Genomic DNA, 22,849 nt, shown 5'->3' with positions numbered 1-22,849 from the left:
GCAGATAGTTACACTGCTACAGAGATTTTTTGTAATAGGAAAGCCTTTTATGCAGGCGAAGCCACGAGCAACAGCTAGTGTGTTATAATAAATAACAAAATTAAGTTTTTTCACAAAAATATACTATGTTTTGTTTGAATAAATGAGCGAGCTAAGTTTAGACTCACAGCATTGCATGTTTAATATCAAAAAATATCCAATAGTGCCTCTTCTTCTTTACTCACTTTTGTGAAGTTTTTGAACGACATTTGAGGGTATTATAATGTGGCCATCTGGCAACGCTGGTGACAGATGTCAGTACAGGTTGTAGGTAGCAATCGTTCGTACTACTTCCGACTTCGTACTTTTGTCAAATAATACAACTAAACAGCTGTCCTCATTCGCGAAAATTTCATTATACATGTTAAATATATTTTATCGTTATGTATTATCGTTAGTAAGATTAGTTTAAGCAAAAATACATACTAATGTTTGTAAAAGTGTTAAAAATAGTCTTCCATTGATCAAGAATGTCAATTCCTCCACTCGTTTGCAGCACTCCTCCACCTCCCGATCAGTGCGAGGATGACAAAGACCATGATGATTACGAATACAATTGTAAGTTTTATTTTGTCAAGTATATCTCACATTATTGGACCTTATTGCATAAAGCAGGATTTTCTGTTTATACATTGAACATATTATTGATGTGTGATTTTTCTTTTAATGTTATTATGTATTTCAGTATATTTGTTTACTCTTAATCTATGTCTTATATATAAATATCTTAAAGGTAATATTTTGTTCATAATTATATTTGTTTCAGTGTCCCAAGAGGAAGATGAGAATAATGATTATGATTTTGGAAATTACCCAACTTTCAACCATTTTCAATCTCTTGGGGTTACATTAAATATTGTGAAAGATGAAGAAAACCAAGAAATTAAAGTTACTCCAGATAAAGTATCAGTAAACAGTGAGAAAGAAACTGAAGAATGTGATACCGTGCTTGACACCAAAGATACAAGTGAATGTAAATTAGGACATGAGGATGATTTTGATATTGAAGATTTGGATTTGAAAATTGATAGTGAGTCATCAGGTTCTAGTGTAAAAGACAACAGCAGTGTTGATGAAATTAGTAAACATGAAAATCCTATTGGTGTTACTTCTGGACACATACCAAACTTAAGTAGTGTTGAAAGTCAATATGATAATTCATGTTTACCAATAAGTAATAGTCAGACCGAATCTTTTGAACACATAGAGGGTCAAACTAGCAAGTTAGAAAGAATTGAAACAAATAACTTCCAAGAAGAAACTAATGACATTCATAAAACTGAAAATACAACTATTCAAAATGTTTTAGAGGTAACAGGTGAGAATGAAGTGGTATGTTCAAATCTTGGTGAGCCTTCTAATATACTAGAAGATGCCACCGATGATGACTTTGGTGATTTTGATGAGTTCCAATTTATTGCTCCTGAAGGTAATCCAAACAATAGTCTGTATAGTAACAAAAATCCTTGGGAAGATAAAGTTCCTGATGATTCTGAATTTGGCCAATTTACTGCAAACTTTGATAACAATGAAATGATTCCTCAAAATGCAGTCCTTGAAGTGGTATCAGATAAAAGCAGCAGTTATCAAAATAACCCTGATGTCTTGAATGATGACAGTTTTGGAGATTTTGAAGATTTTCAATCATCAGCCACTCAAAATGAAACAAAAGATGCCCCAGAGGAGGGTTTTTGTGATTCAGTGCCTGTTCTCAATTTACAATCAATAGAAAATGAGACTCAAATTCTGGAGAGTATAAATAAAGTACTGAGTTCATTATTTGAAGAAGAAATATCGGAACCTATGGATGAAGATGAAATTAAATTGGAATCAATGTTGAGTGAAACTTGGGGTCATTTAACGGAGACTGATGTGAGACAACCATATATCATTAATTGGAATAGTTCATTAGGACAAAAAACTCTTTTAAGGGCTTTATGTATAGATTCCAGAAATATAGTAAGTAACCCTTTCTATTTAAAACTATATCTTATTATTTTTATTTTCATTACTAATAAAAAATCAATAATGAAGAAATGCAATATGTCCAACTACTATGGTGGTAGGTCCTTTACATATCTTACATATGTAAAGACCCACCAGGAGATACAACCAAAATGTTTATATCTGATGGCAAGCAGCAGTATGCATGTACTGTTATATTCAGTTGCAATGAAAAAAGCCTGGAAATTATCAGTTATTTTATTGACTACCTTGATCTTCAAACTGGAACCCAACAATCTTTCTTATTTGTTTTCAAAATATTTTCAGTTATTTGGCCCCAAATGGAGCCACAACATGCCTAAGTATGCTGCAAACCTGACCAGCGCACCACTGCAACCACAGAAACAGTTGTCTAGCACTTCCCACCCAGAAGTTACAATTTCTGAAAAAACTACAAGCAAGCCCAACAACTGGAGTGATCCATTTTCTGCAAATGGACAAGAATGTAAGTATTATTTCTTATAATTACTGATTAAGTATACTAAGACTTGAAAATATTTCAATCAATGAAGTTATAATCATGAAGCACATGAAATTTTAATGTTAATGCACTCAGTAGTTATATGAACCACAAATACACTTGTATGTCTAATAAAAAAATAAATAATAATCTAAGGTTGTGAACCTATAGGCTTGTGTATCTATAAATAATGTGTATTCATTATTGCCAATTTTTTTGCATGTCTTGCACATGGACTAACATTCACCCAAATCCTCAAACTGTAACTATTTGCTTGACCCAAATCCCATAGTCACCTATGCCGAAGCCCTCCTTCTTGACTTAGAACACCTCATGGCCACCCTAGATCAAATAGCTCACAACCATTCCACCCTCAAGATATCCGAGATACTCTCACATGGTAAGTGGACTTCGCTAGAAAATGAAAAAAAAATTTACAGTGTTAACAAAATGAGTAATCATTATTTCTACAGAGATAACAATATGCATAACAGTGTATATGTTTCATTATATTGTAGGTGGAAATTTCAAATATAAGGGACCAGCAACAATTTTATAGGAGAGCCAAAAAGCAGAATTAACATTTCATTTCTTTTCCTATTAAAATGCTTTGTAGACAGATATTATTATACTTTTAAAATTTATCTATATAGAGTGACATATAGAGTTTGAATGCATAACTTGCCATATAAGACTTAAAGTCTTCTATATTTGTCATTGACTACAAAACCAACTTGTCATGGTAACTCCCTCATATTCAGAAATATAAAATATTTAAATACACAGACTGATAGAGAATAATATTTCCAAGTCAATAGTTAAAAGAATGTAATTACGATAAAATTACCCATACGACATTTTAAATTTCCACCATCGATATGTATCTTATCGTATATGTATCTATAGGTATGTTATAAAAAGTTATATTTTGTATGTTGGGGTCAGTCTTTGAAATGATTGCAACACTTTGATTTTCAAATCTCCCTCGGTGGCGTAGTACTACTGGAGTGTGAATTCCGTGCTTATGTCTTGGGTTTGATCCTCGGGACCGGTAAACTGACACCTGGTTTTGAGCTTATCTGGATCTGAAATTCGTGACCGATATAGCGTTAGCATTCTAGCATATGTGAATAGGAATACCTATGGAGAAAAAGGAGACCTATTTGCGCCTGTACCAATCGGCTACCACTTTCGAGTTAAAAGGTTTAGGTGTGTGTGTGAATGATTTTTAAGATTCTTTTAGTATCTCATTGAAATCTTGCTTATAAACTAATCCGGCAACGGACTATCGCGATCCGAATTGCGGGCAATTGCTAGTTTGAATTAATTTTATTAAAATTCGGGATGAGCATTTTTATCTGTCAATTACTGTTATCCAATCTCCTTACTTAGTCCATTGAAATGTTACATTTTTTAGGCCTTACCTTGCGTTTTTTAGAGGACGCAATTTTATTTTTTTGAAGTGTAGGGGGGGGGGGTCAGTGTAAAGCTAAAACCAAGTTTGTGGGGTCGCCACCCTTGTCCCACGGCCGCCATCTTGAAAATAGGGGTTGAAATGGTTTTACGATGTATCTCTTAAACTATTTATCTGACAAAAAATTATAAACATTGTTTGTTGCAAATTAAATTCTCTACAACTTTGGTCCAGTAACTTTTTGTCGTAGAACTATAAATAAAAAACATATAAGCGAAAATGTTAAGAAATTCAATGTTAAGCAATGACCATTGCAACGTCATCAGAACGTGTGTTTATAAGGTTCATAATACTTTTTTGTACTCTCATTACGTACAACACAAACCCGCGGTTGTCGGCTTGTACGCGAACTACTTGGATCCTGAATCGCTTTGGCACAGATGAAGCAATTGTTCACCAAATCAAAGTCTGGCTCTGGAGCTTCTCAAACTAACGATAAACTACTGGAGCTGATGCTGTGACGACCAAATGTAACTTTTCAATGGACTAACTACCTAGGCAAATAATATGACTTGTGTTATTGTCGCATATAAGCATCAATATCATGAAATTCAATATGCATAGTTGGAGGAGGAGGAGCATAGGAACTCGAAAAGTAGCATGATTGTCTTGGTGCCGTAGTTTTATTGCTTGCGTGGTCCAAAAACTCTGTAGTCCCAGGTCCAAACCGGTGATACAGGCGTGATATTTGTTTGTGTGCGCATGTTTTTATGTGAGAGAAAAGTAATTTAAAAGCCGTTTTTTACAAAAAAAATACTATAATAAACGGGGTAAATTTTTAGAATGGGACACAAAAGCGTAAGAATCATAAAACTATCGACTCCAAAATATTTTAGATTATAATTATTATCATGTTGTTTATTTGATCTGTAAGGTGAAACTTGGGATGTTTTACGTATAACATTGTATTTTCTGTAGAAATGGCCATAACATAAAAAGCTTTAGTATAGTTTTTGCTGAAATATCACTTGATGTCACAATCATAACTGGTTAATTTAATCGTAATATATTGTGTTCCAGCTTGCAATACACAAAATGAAAATAATGTTATTCAACCAAGACCAACTGATTTGGATGTTTTTGAAGCCGCTATTTCGACGAAACCTGATAAAATTTACTCCAGCGTACTGAATGTACAACCAATACGGCAGATAAATTTACCAGATACACATATCTTCACACCTACTGATTCAGAAACACCACGATCTAAAACAATACATTATGATAATAATCCCAATGGACTCTTACATCAAGATATTGCTGACAAACATGAAAATCAAGTGCAGGCCCCACAATCCCAGAGTTCGTATGATAAACCAAATAAGGTCGATGATGACGATTATTTGGAATTCCAAGAGTTTAGGACTACGCCTAAAATGAATACTTTACCTGAGATAAACAACCAAACTGGTCAATCAATAGTAAAACATGATGAAATAGTCTCTATAATGAACCCCTTGCCAAAACCGAGTATTGCATATCAAACTCAGTTGTTACAGCCTATCAAAATAGAACCTGCGATACCAACACTCAACTGGCCAGATCCTGGAGAAGTCAAAGAAGAATTTAATGACTTTTCAGATTTTACATCAACTTCATCATGGGTTGACAAGAGCTCTTCTAATCCTCAACTAGAAAGTATTAAAGCAAACAGTGTGCATAGTAATATTACGCACGAAAGCAGCAATATACAAGAAACTATACCCGAGAAAGAAATAATACACGCTAGCAATGAAAATTCTTTGGATGAGGATTTTGATACATTTAAATCAGCTGTACCGCCTGTAAATAAAAAAGTCGATTTTAGTACTGACGGCTTAAATAATGAACTTGGCAATAATTCTATGGCGTCTAATATAATTCAATCAGGTTTTGAGCATTCCTTTTTAAAAGATAGTAATTTTAAGACTGACAACGTATCATTCGAAAATATTGTTAAATCAAATGAAAGTACATCGCATACTTTAGGTCTTGTAATGAATATAACAGAGCCTACAAATAAAAACACACCTACCATGGGAACCCAGTTACCCATGAATTTATTGCAGCCAATGCCTGCTAGTTCTACTACGACATTGACAAGTAACCAACAGAAAAGTGGACAAATATTGCAACCTTTGTCTTTAGAAAGTTACTCACAGATAAATTGGCCGAGCCCTGGTATAGATCTACAAGACTTATCAAGATTTAATCCTGTAGAAACATTACATTCATTAAAAAGTGATTTGAGTGCAAGTGCTCAAAGTAAAGGTTCTCCAATCCAGACCAATAAGCCTGCAGTGAATAATATAGTTCAAGAGGACGATGTATGGGGTGAATTTGTATCAAGCAAACCCACACCTCAACTGCTACAGACCAAAAAGCAAACTACTTTTGGCGATGATGACGAATGGACAGATTTTGTTTCTAGCCCAAGTGTAAAACCTCACAATGGGCTGAACACAATTAGTTTAAACGTTCATACTAATTCGAATATTCAAAAGATTCAGAATCAGAGCAAGTACATCATCAAAAGCAACCAAATATCACTCGACATTCCGACATTAAATTACATCACACCCAAAACAAATAATCACAAGTCAAACAACGACAGACATTTCCAAAATTTATAACAGCACAATTATGTATTGGTCTCATAATTTATTATTTGGTACTTAAAAGAAAATACGGGTGTCCGAGTAAGTAACGACAGTAAATTTGGTAACTGTTATAAACGGTTGGATGCTCTAATAAATTTGTACTAAATAAAAATCCATTGGAAAACTAAAAATTAATATACCTACCACTATAATCTGGCAAGTTAATTTAAAAAGTCGTCGTTCCCCTTTGCCTTTACAGCTTTATTTTGTAAACTAATAGTTTCGGTAAATATTAAACTTAATAAGTGATTCTAACAACTAAAAGCATAATTTTAGTCTTATTCTATAGCAGAGAGCTGGTACTAATAAATAATTCAAATGGTGTTTTCAGCTCAGCTAGCGCTCCAAACCTATCCAAAGTTACTAAATATCACCAGAAGTAAATAGGGCGGCTTTTAACTGATCGTCGAATTTAGATCCTCCTCCTGTTGTCAGCTTATCATTACTTTCTGGGGCATTCCGTAAACAATATACTATTAAACACTTTGTGTACATATTATGGTGGCGGTTTAAACATAGTTTAATATTTTTATTAATATTTATACCTACTTTTAGTAAAACTGAAGTTTCTTGTATAGAAAACGAGTAATTGCATATAGATAATACTTAGTGTAATAAAGTTTTGCGAGTCAATATTATTACAAATTTTACTAAACTGATTCCAACTTGCTTTACAATATCAAGTGGTTATCAATACCCGTCCTTCATTCTTAGTTATATTTTGCCGATAAAAATAATATTGATAGATCCAATAGGGAGTTTTGAATTGTATATATGTTAAATTATTGGTTCGTATAGTCATGCTGGGGCCTTTAAGACAGATTTAAAGGCGACAATCGTGTGCAAAAAGCAATAATGTAATATAGTAAAAACAAAAAAAATATTTTATAGATATCCCACTACAACATATTGCGATATTTAAGATTGCTCTGCTTTAGAACTGGTCTCAGTAATTGTAAAAAAGTATGTAAAAATAATTATTAAAATCCAATGAAAATCAAAGGAAAGTAATAAAGTGTGTTTTAGGTATTAGCGGAACATTAGCTACTTTTGGTCACTTTTATTGTTTTCTGAAAGCCTGCACACTATTCATTAGATAAATAGTCATACGTTTTATTTATCAGTATTTAGTACAACCCCACTCATATTATATTTTTTACCTGTCAGGTATTATTTGTATTTTAGGTATTTTTTAAAATATTATTATTTTGGTTCTCTTGAACTCATCATTATTTCAATCATTATTTCCACACACCATTTCAAAATGACTGTACCACAGTAATTAAATATTGTTCATGAAATGAACAAAATATTTTTTAAGAAGACAATTGTTAAAAATGTAAATATAAAGATACACACTTATATTAAAACTGTGTTTTATTATTTATCAAAGTCGGACAAATCGCTTTCTACATCAGAATGGTCCAAATCATCAATATGAGTTGGAATGGAGTCTTTATCGTCACTCTGAAGCTCGGTAACAAATCTTGGCAAATTGTTTTCCATTGTTATCCTGAACTGGCACTGTTCAAATTCTGGCCACGATATGAATCTGAAAAGAAAGGAATTTATCTCACAATAACTCCCATAGCAACTTTCCGTTGGGACGGAAGGCTTATGTGCTGTCAGGAACATAAAAATATTATTGTTGGCTATTATTTTATTCGATATGCCATAATCATTCGATTTTTTATTGCCGAAAAATCGCATTCGCGATTTTCGCTTTTATTATAAGCCACATTTAGATGAAGCAATTTTCTGGCCTCGCACGTGCGATTTTTTAAAGACTATAAAGTTGCACTTTCTGGACGTGCGCATTGACGACGCTCTTCTTGCCAGCGTTGACAAACAATACTTGCTTGGGCTAAACGATGTTACCTTTTAAAAACGGTTATTTTCTGATTTAAATTCAAGTCCCCAAATTGAGTGAAAATTGTCATGTGGGGTAACTGAGCATCATTTTCATCAGGCAACAAAAGTTTATTTGTATCTGATGGATCCTGTCCTGTAATAAGTCGCACCCCGCAACCTGGTATCCATTGCCTGAAATTAAGAAATAAACAAAAATCAGTTATACATAGAGCCCTAGTAAATAGTAACGAGTTACCACATAGTGTAATATATTATATTACAAATCGGTTATTAGTTGCAAAAGGCAATATATTATTATGCTTCAATTTTCAATTAAGTATTTTTTTTTCAATTTTCGATTTATTGCACTCCACAATTGTTAAAAAATAGGTTTTATAAATTAAGAAAAGTACATAATCATGGATGCTACAGGGCACGGCAACATAGAAGAAAGGGACAAACTTTTCATTATTTTTTTTTTTAAAGCAGTTATTTAGTGCTTGTATGATAATAGATAGCAATTATGAATGTAACAAGAGGGAGTTTTTGGTGACTTGATTTGGCGCCTTTTTGCCCTTATGCACTAAACTAGAACTACGGGGTAGACTATGGCCCGTAGTCGTAGTTTCGTTTAATCAATTTCGCATGATTATATTTACACCTGAAAAATAGTCACTCACTCACTCTAGCATAGGTATGACTCTTGTGGATTTTGAAAACATGTGTGGTTTAAAGAAATACCACAGTAATGGTAAGTATTGAGGTGGACAAGGCAATTTCTCCTTTTGTGTGATATTTACTAGATATAAATTATATTCATCAACCTGAAACAAAATGTGTTTTAGTGAAATTCAAAATAATTATTAAATATAAAGTATCTGTATTTATGGAATATAAATATACTTACTGAATTGGTTTGTTTGGCAGCAGTTGGGCTTGTCCAAGGCAGAAAGTGATATCTTGGTACATTTGTTAGTACTTTACAATTGAACAGCAATTGGAACAATGTAGGCACTATCTTCTGTTTAGATAGCTGTACTTCAACATCTGTAAGAAACTATTGATGAAATTAAATTAAATAATTCCTAGAAACAAGAACTAACTAATGTGAAATAATTTTGTATTAACTATTTAAAAGAGAAGAAACACAGTTACAGTATTTTGGTCTGATGTCCATTGCCATCGAGGGTCAACATCATTTAATGCACACATTATTTAAATTCAGGTTGAAGATAGTGCTTTGTTATACTTGTTTCAATATTTAATTAATTAAGTAGAAAATTGTATATTACTGAAACAATTATGATGCAGAGAGACAATAGTTACCTTATAATTATGTCCAGGCATGGTGATGAACAAGTCAGGTATTCCTAATTGATTTGTAGTGTTATGGAATATAATATTATTAATCAAATGCTTTACAAATGAAAGACCAGGCATTGCTCCTATTACTTTAACTACTCTTGCTGAAACAGAAGAACAATATATTTTAATATTAGATTATGAATATAAACAAGTTACAAATTATCTTAGTCATTTTTTTAAATATTAATATACAAGTTTAGAGGTTATACTATTTTGTAATCTTTAAACATTAATATACCCTTAGTGCAAATTATCCTTTTAATTTAAAATTAATCCTGTATAACTTTTCACTGCCTTTTGACTGCCTCGGTGGCGTAGTTGTATTGCATGTCCGGTACAATAGCGCTCTGAGGTCCTGGGTTCGAATCCCGGGTCGGGCAAAGTGATATTTGGGTTTTTCTGCTCAGTATCAGCCCGGAGTCTGGAATTTGTGCCCGATATCGCGATAGGCTCGCCCCTATCACATCATGGGACGGAACATACTTGGCGAAAAGTGGGTGCCCTAGTTGCGCCTCTGCATACCCCTTCGGAGATAAAATGCGTGATGTTATGTATGTATGTAACTTTTCAATAATTTAGTATTTAAATGTAGAAAATGGAATATTCACTATTATTATCTGTAGATAAATCCCCCAACAATTCCTGTATGCGGTTGCCTTGATCCATTTTATCTCTGAAGGCTAGTTTCCACATTCCAAAAAAATCTGCAACCTTAAATGTTATTCTATCAGGATGTTGGGCTTGTAGATTCTGAAATCAAAATTGCTTATATTACATAATTGAATGTGCAATTTCAAAAAGGGCACATGGCTGAAAACGTAAAAAGTTCAGGAAATGGAAATTTGCTAAAGTAGCGTAAAAAAAAGTTATTTTTGGGTTAGAATTTGGGTTCAATTAGCAATAAAAAACTACAGAAGTTTTGTTGTTGGTTATTATACATACATTTCTCGATATAGATCTAGATATTATATTTATCAGATGTGCCCTTTTGAAATTGCATACTCAGTTTTATTGAAGATACTATATTAAAACTATTTTGTTCATATACAATACATTTTTTGTATAGAAGTAAAAATTCATTTTAAGCTGTACAATTTTTGACTACATGTTTTTGTAATCCTCTGTTTCAAAGAGCTTTGTCATATACTACATGTATGTAGCTCCATAAATCCACTCTGATAGGCAGATAATAGATGCATATTGAAGTCCTGTATCTACCTGTTTTAGTTTAAAAATTAAATTTAATAAGTTTAGGTGGGAAGTATTTACAATAAGTACTTACAGATATATATTGAGTAAAGTGATGAGATATTTCATACATATATATGTGATTATTTTGACATTTTAATAGTTCTTCACTTAAAAACCCAAGGCCTGGGTTTACTTCGACTATAGGAGATTCTTCAGTCAAATAGTCTTTGATTGTATCTGCAATCGTTTTGGCAGTTCCTCGGTTTATCAAATACATATTTTCAGGGGCTTTATATTTCCTTAAAAGATAGTTTGGCAGTTTATTTTTAATTTCACAATATTCTGGTGTCTTATCTAGAAATTGTACGACATCCGCTGATAATTTTGGCTGCAGTTTTTCGTTTACTTTTCTTGTTTTATGCTGTAATCGTGAAGATATTTTCATGGCTTTATTTTGAACTACGTTCTTTAGTATATTAGAAGAGAGTTGCAACATTTCAAGCTGTGTCCGAAACATTCTAATTATTGTTAGATATATTATTCAATAAATGATAATTGATAAATGCTAATAAACAGTTAAAATCTGTTGATCAAAGAATCTGGTTCAGAGAAATAATGTATTTATTTTCCGTGTTATTATAATGCTTTATAGTTTTCAGATTTCTGTTTTCAGCCGATACTCGATAGATGACATTTGACAGTTATCATCAGAGTTACCAATGTCAATATCTTAAATTTGCTCAAACTTATCGAAAACTTCCGATAATTATGTACCTCACACAATTTTTCAAGAGATTTAACAGGTTTTAGTAAAAAAATCTATATTATATTTATTTATTTATAATTGGTCACTATCTTTTGCATGAAGCATGAGGTAGGTATAGATTTTTTTTATTGAAAGTAAATTTGTTGTTTGTGATAGAAATAACTAATATTCGACTACACTTTTTTTCTCTCTTTGGAAATTATTTTACAAGGTTTACGGGGTAGATTACAATACTGTTAAAAGCACACTTTTTTACATGTCTTAATGGAGTCCTATATATTTTTTTCTATAATACCGTACAATATAGAATTTTCATTCGTCATTGTTATCCTACTTTTAGATTACGCGAGTTATAATGTTGGTTACAACTAATAAATGTTTATACTTTACCAAATTTGTATTTTCATGATCAGTCCTGGATGGCATTAGTAATTTCCTAAGCTACTTCCAAGAGGGGCAGATGAAAACAAGAAACAACATTTAAAAAAATATTGCGGTAAATATATTAATTTAATGTTTTTTCTTAAACACGATACATTACTCTAGCCTTTCTTGTATTTAAATAATATAACATATGTTTACAACGCAAATAAATAAATGCATTCTTGTAAAATAATTGCAATAGTGACCACCTCTCCCCATAATGTGTATTGCAGAATAGATTTCACCCCGAACAAATATTTACCTATTTAATATTATGACATAATTAACTTAAAATATACCTAATGTAATGTAGATATATTTAAACTGCGTTATCTGGTCGGTCTTATGGCGAGTTTTGAAAGAATTCGGAGTTCCTAAACATTTAGTTGCTCTTATTCAATCGCTTTACTCGAATATTCAAGGTGACGTTAAGGCGATACCTCAAGGTCCATTTTCATACATTTTGTTTCGGCTTTAATCTGGGTAACTAAACAAGTATTGGCAAGTAAAGAATTTAAATTCACGTCTAGTTAGTGATTAGTTCGCAGTTAAAGCCGAAACAAAATGTATGAAAATGGACCTTGAGGTATCGCCTTAAAGTGGAAAAAACCGTTTCCGACTCCTTCTGTTTTGAAAAGGGCGTTCCACAGGGTTGCATTCTCTTTAAAGCTTATGGCGAATATATCATAAGAAGAACTTGCGAGGGCTGGGAGGGTGGTGTCACCATAGATGGCACCAAAATCACTAATCTCCGCTATGTAAACGACACCACACTGCTGGCTGCCAACGAAAACGAAATGACAGAACTCTTAGACAGAATGGAAAGGATTAGCCCAGGCTACCAGGCTAAGCTGGGCTTGAGACCCAGCTCCAGAGCTGGGTCTCAAAATCAACCACTCTAAGACCAAAGTAATGGTAATAGACAGAACCAACCAACTGCAGTTGATAGGAATTCTACCCATCGATACGGTCGATGACTTTGTTTACCTGGGCTCTGTCATCTGCAACACATGATCTTGTGAGAAAGTAGTAAGAAGGCGACGAAGGCGGCGGAAGACTAAAGTAAGGCTGGAAATTTCTTTAATCTTCTCGATATTCAGCTACAGATCGGAAACGTGAACCTTGAAGAAGGCCGATCGAGATCGCGTGGATGCTTTCGAAATGTGGTGCTGGAGGAGAATGCTTAATATTCCTTGGAATGCATTTCGTACCAATGAGTCCATTGTACGCGATCTCAAAATCAAATCTAGGCTTTCCACCATCTGTTTGCGCCGTGTATTGGAGTTTTTCGGCCACATAGCCGGAAAGGGCGGACATAACCTCGAATAACTGATGGTCACTGTCAAAGTCGAGGGCAAACATCTGAGAGGTCGTGTTCCATCTAGATGGTCGGACCAAATCCGCTCCACGCTTGGCACCAAACTTCATGTTGCGCCCCACAATGCTAAATATAGGATTAGGTGGCGCAACTTAATCAAAAGAAAGATTACTCCATATTTAGGAGATCACGACCCTCAGCAATGAGGATTACGATGTGAGGAGGAGGATACCTATTAATATTTCTGCCTTTCTCTATTCAGTGGCGTACCTAGTTGTGTTGCGTGCGCGCTGACGTCTGAGGTTCGTATCCCGAGTCTGACAAAGTTATAATATAGGGTATTTCTACTCAATGTTTACCTGGAGTCTGGATATCTGCTCAGTAGTTTAATAGCAATACGTCCGGCTCTTATTTCATCAAACGCTAATATAGCTAAAGAAATGTGGGTGTGTTGTACCCATGCCTACCTCTAAAAAGAGAAAATAGCGTAATGCTATGTTAGTTTGTATTTACTTACTTAAGTAATATGTCAACATAATTAAGTCGTAATAGACGAGTCATTAGCCAACCATTATCGGATGAATCATCCTTTTGGGAACAGAACCGACGCGGTACTCACTTAGCTATCAGCATATGTATAATTATAGGTTGCCACGTACCTTTACCACTAGATCCCAGGTGATGATAACTTAGTCATAAAATTATCAAAAACTTTCTGTTCAGAATTTCAGATAACACGAAACACAAGAAATATTGTGTGTACCTACCGCGAAAAAGTTCAAACCGATCGCTAGTACGGTTCAAGATAAATGGTATGTCGTATGAATACATTTTACAATACGATATATCATTTTTCTTGCGCTTATATCTACTTAAAAGAATTTGTTGTTTTTATTTATTACGTACCTATCATATATCGGCAAAATCCCTGAGAAGTCAATCGATATCAGGTATCAATCTTGCAATATGATAGAATGGCTATTGGGTCGACAAGACTTATAACGAAAAATAGTTTTTTAATCATATATAATTAATTACCTTTTTTCCGATGCAATTGCTTGTCACTGATTATCAAGTGTCGATAATCACGTACCTAAGTATGTACACATGCCCGTGTTGTTAATGTTCTTATAAAAATTGTAGTACTGAGTAGCTAAATTTCTCCACGATGAGACTCATAATTATTTTATACAAATGGGTAAAAAATTACAAGTGTTCTTATTGTTGCAATTGGCCATAATGACCATACTTGCGTCTGTTGTTTTTGAAGATTGTGGTAAGTCGAATAAATACCTACTTATTGTTAATTTCATAACTTCCATACTGCTTATGCACGTCCTCAAAATTAAATTTTAATTTTACTAAGTATAATGATTTCTTATGTTTACGCGAATGTTAGACATTGAAATTAAACTAATTTTCGGATTTTATTGCGGTGTTAGTATTTTATTTTCTCCCGACGTTTCGAAGACTTTGCAGCCTTCATGGTCACGGGGGGAACTGAGGTGTTGTTCATCCGTAAAGTCAAAGTAAGTAAGTTTTACTAAGTAAATAAATATCATCACTTATGACCACATTCCGATAATACACTGGTCGTTCGGCACAGTGAATAATCAAATATCAATACTTATATGTTGTTGATTTTAACGGGATGTTGATAGTTTTTTTGATCAAGAATTTAATGAGTTCGTAGAAGGATATCCAATTTTTTTTATAAAAGTAAAAAAAAAGTGGACTCAAAATTTGGTACAAAAATACCTAAGTACCTATTTTAAAATTTACACCATAAGAAAATACATAAGAAAAAACATGCAAAATAAATCTCCATAAACTTTCACATTCATATTCTTACTTCTACAAGAACAAGTGTACGATAGCCTAGTTGAGAATTGAACGGACTGCCGAGACGAATATCCGAAGTTTAAAACCCAAGGCTCACAAATCTGAATGGTCTTAGTTATAAATGTATTATTTATCAAATAACATTTCCTTTAACGGTGAAGAAAAACATCGTGAGAGGAAGAATAAGACCTAAGAATTTCGAAGGGATGTGAAGTTTTCCAACCAAAAAAAATATTCGATTACCTACCTACTACATTTGACCAGTGATAATTATCAATTTTGAGCATACTTCCAATTAATTGGCGCAAAGGGCTCGCGAACATTCCCTGGCTTCTCCCCTCCTCTCATTCTAAGATGGTTCCTTATCCTTCCCCCACACTTGATTCCCAACCATCCAATTCAAAATTTCTCCAAGGCCCCACAGTCGCTAAGCCGGGGAAAACCAGTATACCTTTCGCAGGTTTCCCTCGGTGTTGACTGCGGGGTCTGTAACCAAAAAACAAAAAAACTCCATTTCGTTGAGATCTATTATACTTGTTGCGTCCTGTACGATATGAATTTCATTAGGGTCTTCAATTAAAATTGGTAAGTAAATAATTAGAAATAGTTCCAAAATTCAGAAGTTCAATCAAGTCTTTTCTTAAAATCCACAATGTTTTTTTTTCTTAGTCGCATGATTCTATTGTGTGCACTGTACGACCTACACTCTCAGGTCCCGAGTTGGAATCCCGAGTCGGGCAAAGTGTATTCAAGTATTGGGTTTTTTGCTCAGTGTCACTCCAGAGTCTGGAATTTATACTCGCTATGAGGATAAGCTCGTCTGCATCTACTGCTTGACTGACTCAAAACCACTACAAACCATAAAATAATTCAACATTAATCAATGTTAGTTATGCTATATAGCTAGTATTGCACGATATATTGTCGCTGCCCGACAATAATTATTTACTTATTATGACAGAAAATCTTTTAACCTTTTAACAGTTAGTATTGAATGACCAATTATCACGTCACTTACTTACCTACAAAGGAAAAAAAACACGTTGCTGTGTATTAGTGATGTAACGAATGTCATTTTTTTAACATTCGCGAATGCGAATGCGAATGTTTAGTTTTTGTTCAAATTTGGCGCCAATTTTCTATGATGATTATCTAAATTTTATTATTATCTAAGATGATAATTATCTAAACATTAAAAAGTTATGTAAAGACTGATAAAAAAATTATAGAAGAATTTGTTTTTGTTTCTTTCAATTGCTTTTAATTTCTTAGTTGCTATTGTGTTACAAGTTCTAATGAGAATTACATTTTTAAGCTTTATGAAAGTAAACGAAATAATTTTGTTTATTTTTAAAGTTTAATATTCCTCTACTCAAGTTTAATTACTAACTTAAAAACATGGTAAAAATAAATTGGTTAATAAATTGGTATGTTTTAAGAGAGAGGTATTTTTCTTTGAGAGTCTATAATTTTTTGTTTGTTTGTTTAGACTATATTTATAGTTTATTGTAGAAGAATATTGTTTTAGTTAAGATTTTGATTTTATTATCCTACTATTACACACACACAGTATTACGAATATTATCTCGGAAGGGATATGCAGAGGCGCAACCAGGGCACCCACTTTTCGCCAAGTGTGTTCCGTCTAATAGTGTGACAGAGGTGAGCCTATCGCCATGTCGGGCACAAATTTCACACTCCGAGCTGATACTGAGCAGAAAAACCCAAATATCACTTTGCCCGATCCGGGATTCGAACCCAGGACCTTAAAGCGCTGCCGTACCGCACATGCAGTAGAACTATGCCACCGACGCAGTCTACTATTATCTTCAAATATTTTTTTTCTGATATTGACATTCGCAAAACATTCGCAGAAATTTTGCGAATGCGAATGCGAATGCGAATATCCAAAAATATGCGAATATTCGCGAATGCGAATATTCGTTACATCACTACTGTGTATTATATTCTTGTTTAAATTTAAATCATAAATGATATTTCACTTAGCACTAAAACACAAAACATAAAATCAAACTTCCTGTTACGATTCTAAACGGTTTCCAATAACATGAACAATTCAGGAAGTAGCAGTATAGTTGCATTGAATCTTTATAAATACAAAGTATAATAGTTGCAAAGGAAGATAATTTTCAAGGACGACTCGTCATTAACATTTGATAATAATTCCGCATGTTTATGTCTATACTTACTAAAATAAATATTATGAATTTGAATGGGTTGAAACCAAGTGATTTTCAATAAAAAAGCATTTATATGTTGTAGTAAGTTTACAGGATGCACTGTACAGTGACCCCCCATGATTTCCCGTGTTTTTGATGCAAGCTTCAGTTCTCTAATGATGTGGTATCGCGATATTGGGCACAAATTCCAGACTTCGGACTGATGACTTAAGTATTTAGAAAAGCCAATATCACTTTGCTTGACCCTGGAGATCTCAGCATTGCCTTCGTACCGTAATACAACGACGCCACCGAACCAGTTCCGGAAATATAATTACATGGCTAAACATTGTTTTGTTTTAAAAGGACAATGAGTTCTAACAACTTATTTTATTCCCAGGATCTGTTTACGAACTTTATGCAGTCAATATCGCAGGATGTGGTTCTCGTTTGCCTTGTTACATCACCTTAGGTGAAGATGTTTTGGTCCGATTGGAATTTCATGCCGGTATAGATATTTTTTTTTTATCTACCGACTACCTATCTAATACGAGCTATGATATTGTTGCTTCAGTGCTGTTCAGATAATTCTTACTAATTCTAGCCGGGCTCCTGTCTACTCTATGCATATAACACCTTATCTCGTAGTTAAATATAAAGATAAATATTGTCAATCCGTTACGTTTATTATTTTGGTAACTGGTGACGATGGAAATGTAGGTACTTACACAAAAACATACGACTCAGCATCGAATATAAAAGAAATTAATTACGTGCATATACAAATCCTCTCAGTGATTTTTATTGAAATTCACCTCGCCAAGCCGCGACTGCGTTGTTGTTTCTTTAGGTAATATTTCATAAAGTCAGAGTCGGGTTGGGAATTGGGAGGCTCGCTAAAGATTCTTTTTTTTTTGCTGAGGATAGCCGAAACTGAAGCCGAAGTTTCGGTCAAGGTACCTATTAATGTTGATCCGGTAAAAGGACTAAAAAGGGAAGGAAAGTTTAGTCTATACTCTATATAATAGTACAATATCGACGAATGAGAGAAAACAGTATTCGTTTTCTACCTGGGCTTATGCCCATACAAATCGTTAAATTAAAGCGCCATACTTTCATGTATGCTATTAAAACGATTTAAATTAATTTTGACGACTGGTTGTGTTTATGCCGCTTTTGTGACACAGTTACGAAAACGACTTGTTCAGGGGTCTTGTGAACACTTGGTAGTTGTGGTTTGGGAGTTTTATAATGTATATATATATATATATATATAAATACATTATACAAATATCCCCACACTCAGTCCTTCGCTGCAAAGAAGTCTACTCAATTCTAAGGTCGACGGAAGTATCCCGATTAAAATTTATAGGGCATTGTACTGTATATATTTTATAAGCAAACAAATTATTGGTATAAATTATAATAATTATAAGATATATGTATAAATAGAAACATTAACAAACTATGTTTATCACAAGTAACATTATCATAATTGAATAAATTTACAAATTCATTTCAGATTTTTTATCAAGGAAGTTAGACCAGGACGTGGTTATAAAAATAAATCATATTAATTTAAAAACTCCTGTAACACCAGGTACGTGGACGTAATTAAAATAATTCTTCAACAATTACCTCGCCTTAAATATTTGAAAGGAAAGGTGTACAAATTTATATTCCCGGTTCGTCCCTTCTTGCTAAAACTAAACAAGAACAGCCACCAAATACGATAGTGTAAGTGACCATAATATTCGTTAAGTGTTGTCTATGTTTGTTTGATCTCCACTTCGTGTCCGTATTTCGGATCCAAATCAAAGGGCATTCGTATAGCTTCGTGTTTTTTTTTCGAATTAACAAAAAATGGTAATAAACTACAGCAAAAAATGCTACAACGATAGACGTGTTGAAGACGTTCATCTTTTATAATCATAAAAGATGAACGTCTTCAACACGTCTATACCGAACGGACAACTGTGCGAGCGAGAATGTGAAGCCACTATTGGTCTCGTCCTGCCTCTGCGAGATCCGAGATGTTTCGATAATGTAGAGTGGTACTTACCAAATAACAAATTTAAGCATTTGATTTAGTAACTATACTAATTATGTACGTTTATGATTATTTTTAATTGCACGAAGTATAATTACTCATTGATTTCATTTTTATTATTAGAAATGTAATATTTTTACACAAACGACAAAAACATAAGGTCAGTCGGGGGAAGTGCGCCATAAAATTTTCATAGCTGGATTCAATGTAAAATAATTTTTTTTTGTGCTGACTTAAGAATATAATTTTATTAATTTAAGAATATTTGGTATTTTGTGATTACAACCTATAGCCATTCAAGGAAATCGGACCATAAATTAATAATATTTTGCTCAAAGTAAAAAAAATGGTAGTAGGCGCACTTGCCTCTGGAAATGGGGTAAGTGCGCCTGTGTAAAAAAAACGCCAATATGGAACATTATAAAGAAAACACTCATTTTAGTCCAAAGAGAAATAAGTTTTACTCGCATTGCTCTTGGATATTTTTTAATCACTCAATATTATAACAAACTATGGCTGTCAAATCAAATTCGGGGTAAGTGCGCCATATGTTTGTAAATCAGGGCTTCAAAACATTTTAGATTTTTTTTTGCTATATTTAGGTATTAATATTATAGTTTTGTGTGCGGATATGTTGGAATAAAAAAATGGTAGCCCTAATACAAAATCCATTTTATTTCTAAAAACTAAAAAAACATACAAAATTGTAGGAATTAACAATTTTGAATGCCTTATAACTCAATTACTTAGAATTTGGCCTTATGACATTTAATATGTTTTAGCTGCATAATACCCAGATAACGTGCCTGATCGAATAGTTGCAACCTCGTCACGTAAAGTTGCTCTAGACCAAGGTATTTCATTTTTACTTTTGTAAAAACGAATTAACTAATACGCCCTTTTATTTAAGTCGGCTCAAAACAAATTACAATATAAAATTTTAATAATAATAATTCATATTAGTAAAACATATTTTCAAAAAAGGTTGGTAATATATGGTTCAGGGGCAAGTGCGCCATACGACTAGTAACTGTGGCGCACTTGCCCTACTCGACAATTTTGAGGTACATTTTTTCGCATTGCTAAAAAATTATTTATTTTAGTATATATAAATAAAATTCAGGCAGGAAGTTAAAATAAAAGGTTTAAACTATGTATTCATCTTGCTGGTTTACAGAAATATGTTAAATATCTTAAAATATTTGATGTTATCTTTCACGGGGTTATCTCTGTTTACAGGTCTAAATGACACTTAAAATAAAATGGCGAATAAATCGTATTAAAATGAACAGAGCCATTGATGGTTTTTAGTGGAACTGTATTTCAGTTAGTAGCATAGATATAAGATTGCGGTAATTGTATAACATCAATAGTTTTCGATTTTTTTAGGGCAGGTGCACTTACCCCGTCGGCGCACTTGCCCCACCTGACCTTATATAATTTTTACCTTTAAATTAAGTAAGTAAACTTCTTTTGATTCCCTTGTCCACCAAGATATTACCTAACTTACGAACCAATAGTAAAAAAAGATGACTATTAGATAAATGTTTATAATTCGAATTAAAATCATTAATGATTTTAAGAAACGTTTAAGAATAATATGCGCTTAGGGAATAACTTAAATACGTCCTTTACCAAAATTCAGCCCAATTTCCAACCATGCGTTTTTTGGTCGAGGTACTTATCTCGTCTCCTCTGGCATCTACTTATGGCACATAATAAATATGCTGTATGTGTGAAGTACAATAGGTTTATAATTTCTTATTTGATGCGAGAAATGATGGAAGTAAGTAATGTATTTTATCCATTTTTATTTATAGTTATTATATTTTCAGAATTATGTGAAATCGTCGATTGTCCTGTTAGCACGAAATACGTGACATCATTCACCAGCATAATGACAGTACCGACGAACATGGCCTTGGTAAGAAAAAACCTGAATTAAGACATAGGATATAAGTACTTATTTTTTTTACCACAAAGCAATTAAAGGCTTAGAAAATGGTAGGTATAATAGGAAAGCAAAGCAATGAAATTAAATTATATAATTTTATTATTGCATGTTTCAAAAATACAAAAGAGAGTAGGTACCAAATGCCCAGAAATAATATTTTTCAAGACGTAGATAGTGGATGTTATGCCATAAAAAGAACCAAGTTTTTGCACATGATAATAAAGCTACGCAGTGTAAAAAATAAGCTATTAAGTATATAAAGTTATTGCATTACCAATTTTCAAGGTGAACATATAAGTATATAATAAAAACGTTATACCTACGTGTAAGAATTGAATAAAAACTACACTTGACTAATTAATTCTAGCTACAATTTTTTGCCAATATTCATTATTTACCAAGAACGTATTTTTTTACAGAATCAACGTGGTTATCTGCGATGGAGGATTTATAATGAAAATGAAGTATTGGTTTTGTGCTATTCCGTTTTAGTGCAAACGCAAAGTCCAATACAAAAGTTTCTTTTTCAAAAATAGACTATAATATTGGTCCTGAATATAGAAAAATTAATTAACTGCAAATTGAGTTGCAATTATTGTTATAATATTTTATTATAGCGCCATAAGCAGAATCTAATCTAATGTTAATCTGTATAATTTCGCAAATATATTTGTTAGCTAGGTACCGCAAAAGTACTTTTAACAGATGCTTATTATCTATAAGTACGGACAGCCATATAAGTACCTAGCTGAATGAACAAACTTTCAAATCGCCCATATAGTATACACTTTTGTGTTTTTTAATTAATCTCTAAAATATAATTAAAGGCCTTCAAACAAATAAGAGAAAAAATCTATTAAGCTTCAAGTATAAAGGTGATTTGAAGTTTTGAATTTGTTCAGCTACTTTTTGTCTGACTGTATATAAAATAATAAAATCGTCAATTTTTTTAATTTTCATTGGCGCATCACATCACTGCCAATCATTGTATTCAATATAAACCTATAAGTATTTTTTGTGACATGTAGGGTAAATCGGGGACAAATCAATGACTAAATATAAAGAGGACAGGCCTCAAAAGTTAGCTATATGAATAAGTTATATTTATGTTAGGGAAATCGACGCAGAATTGTCCAATATATATGTCTATCTCTTTTACTCAAAGCTTATTTGGAACGCAACAAAAAAAGACAAAAATAATTGCTTTCTTCGCATATGGCACTATTTCGTTTACTTCAACCAATGACTAAATATAAAGAGGACAGGCCTCAAAAGTTAGCTATATGAATAAGT

At 33.0% G+C, this 22,849-nt stretch overlaps 3 protein-coding genes across 5 annotated transcripts; 2 read left to right on the top strand and 1 right to left on the bottom strand.

Annotated features, from left to right (window-relative positions):
• Positions 1 to 287: 287 nt before the first annotated feature.
• LOC115443439 lies at positions 288 to 7,144 on the top strand. Of its 2 annotated transcripts, XM_030168836.2 has the most exons (5): positions 288 to 597; positions 806 to 1,998; positions 2,311 to 2,488; positions 2,796 to 2,903; positions 4,998 to 7,144. In XM_030168836.2, exons 1-5 carry the CDS (start codon positions 510 to 512, stop codon positions 6,587 to 6,589), a joined length of 3,159 nt encoding a protein of 1,052 aa, XP_030024696.2. In that variant the 5' UTR covers positions 288 to 509; the 3' UTR covers positions 6,590 to 7,144. The 2 variants fall into 2 exon arrangements, with proteins under 2 accessions (XP_030024696.2, XP_030024695.2); XM_030168835.2 differs by lacking the exon at positions 2,796 to 2,903 and having other exon boundaries at positions 290 to 597.
• Positions 7,145 to 7,975: 831 nt separating this feature from the next.
• On the bottom strand, positions 7,976 to 11,741 carry LOC115443440 (dimethyladenosine transferase 2, mitochondrial). Its single transcript, XM_030168837.2, has 7 exons — positions 11,115 to 11,741; positions 10,441 to 10,582; positions 9,794 to 9,933; positions 9,375 to 9,524; positions 9,152 to 9,291; positions 8,495 to 8,659; positions 7,976 to 8,168 (listed from the first exon to the last, which is right to left on the bottom strand). Exons 1-7 carry the CDS (start codon positions 11,538 to 11,540, stop codon positions 7,997 to 7,999), a joined length of 1,335 nt encoding a protein of 444 aa, XP_030024697.2. The 5' UTR covers positions 11,541 to 11,741; the 3' UTR covers positions 7,976 to 7,996.
• A 2,709-nt stretch (positions 11,742 to 14,450) lies between these two features.
• LOC115443442 (NPC intracellular cholesterol transporter 2) lies at positions 14,451 to 22,137 on the top strand. Of its 2 annotated transcripts, XM_030168838.2 has the most exons (5): positions 14,461 to 14,806; positions 17,953 to 18,060; positions 19,075 to 19,152; positions 21,438 to 21,526; positions 21,976 to 22,137. In XM_030168838.2, exons 1-5 carry the CDS (start codon positions 14,725 to 14,727, stop codon positions 22,090 to 22,092), a joined length of 474 nt encoding a protein of 157 aa, XP_030024698.1. In that variant the 5' UTR covers positions 14,461 to 14,724; the 3' UTR covers positions 22,093 to 22,137. The 2 variants fall into 2 exon arrangements, with proteins under 2 accessions (XP_037294032.1, XP_030024698.1); XM_037438135.1 differs by lacking the exon at positions 17,953 to 18,060 and having other exon boundaries at positions 14,451 to 14,806.
• Positions 22,138 to 22,849: the final 712 nt, after the last annotated feature.

This window comes from Manduca sexta, chromosome 13 (genome assembly GCF_014839805.1).
Source record: "Manduca sexta isolate Smith_Timp_Sample1 chromosome 13, JHU_Msex_v1.0, whole genome shotgun sequence".
NCBI lineage: Eukaryota > Metazoa > Arthropoda > Insecta > Lepidoptera > Sphingidae > Manduca > Manduca sexta.
This window is presented reverse-complemented; position numbering and strand designations above follow the sequence as displayed.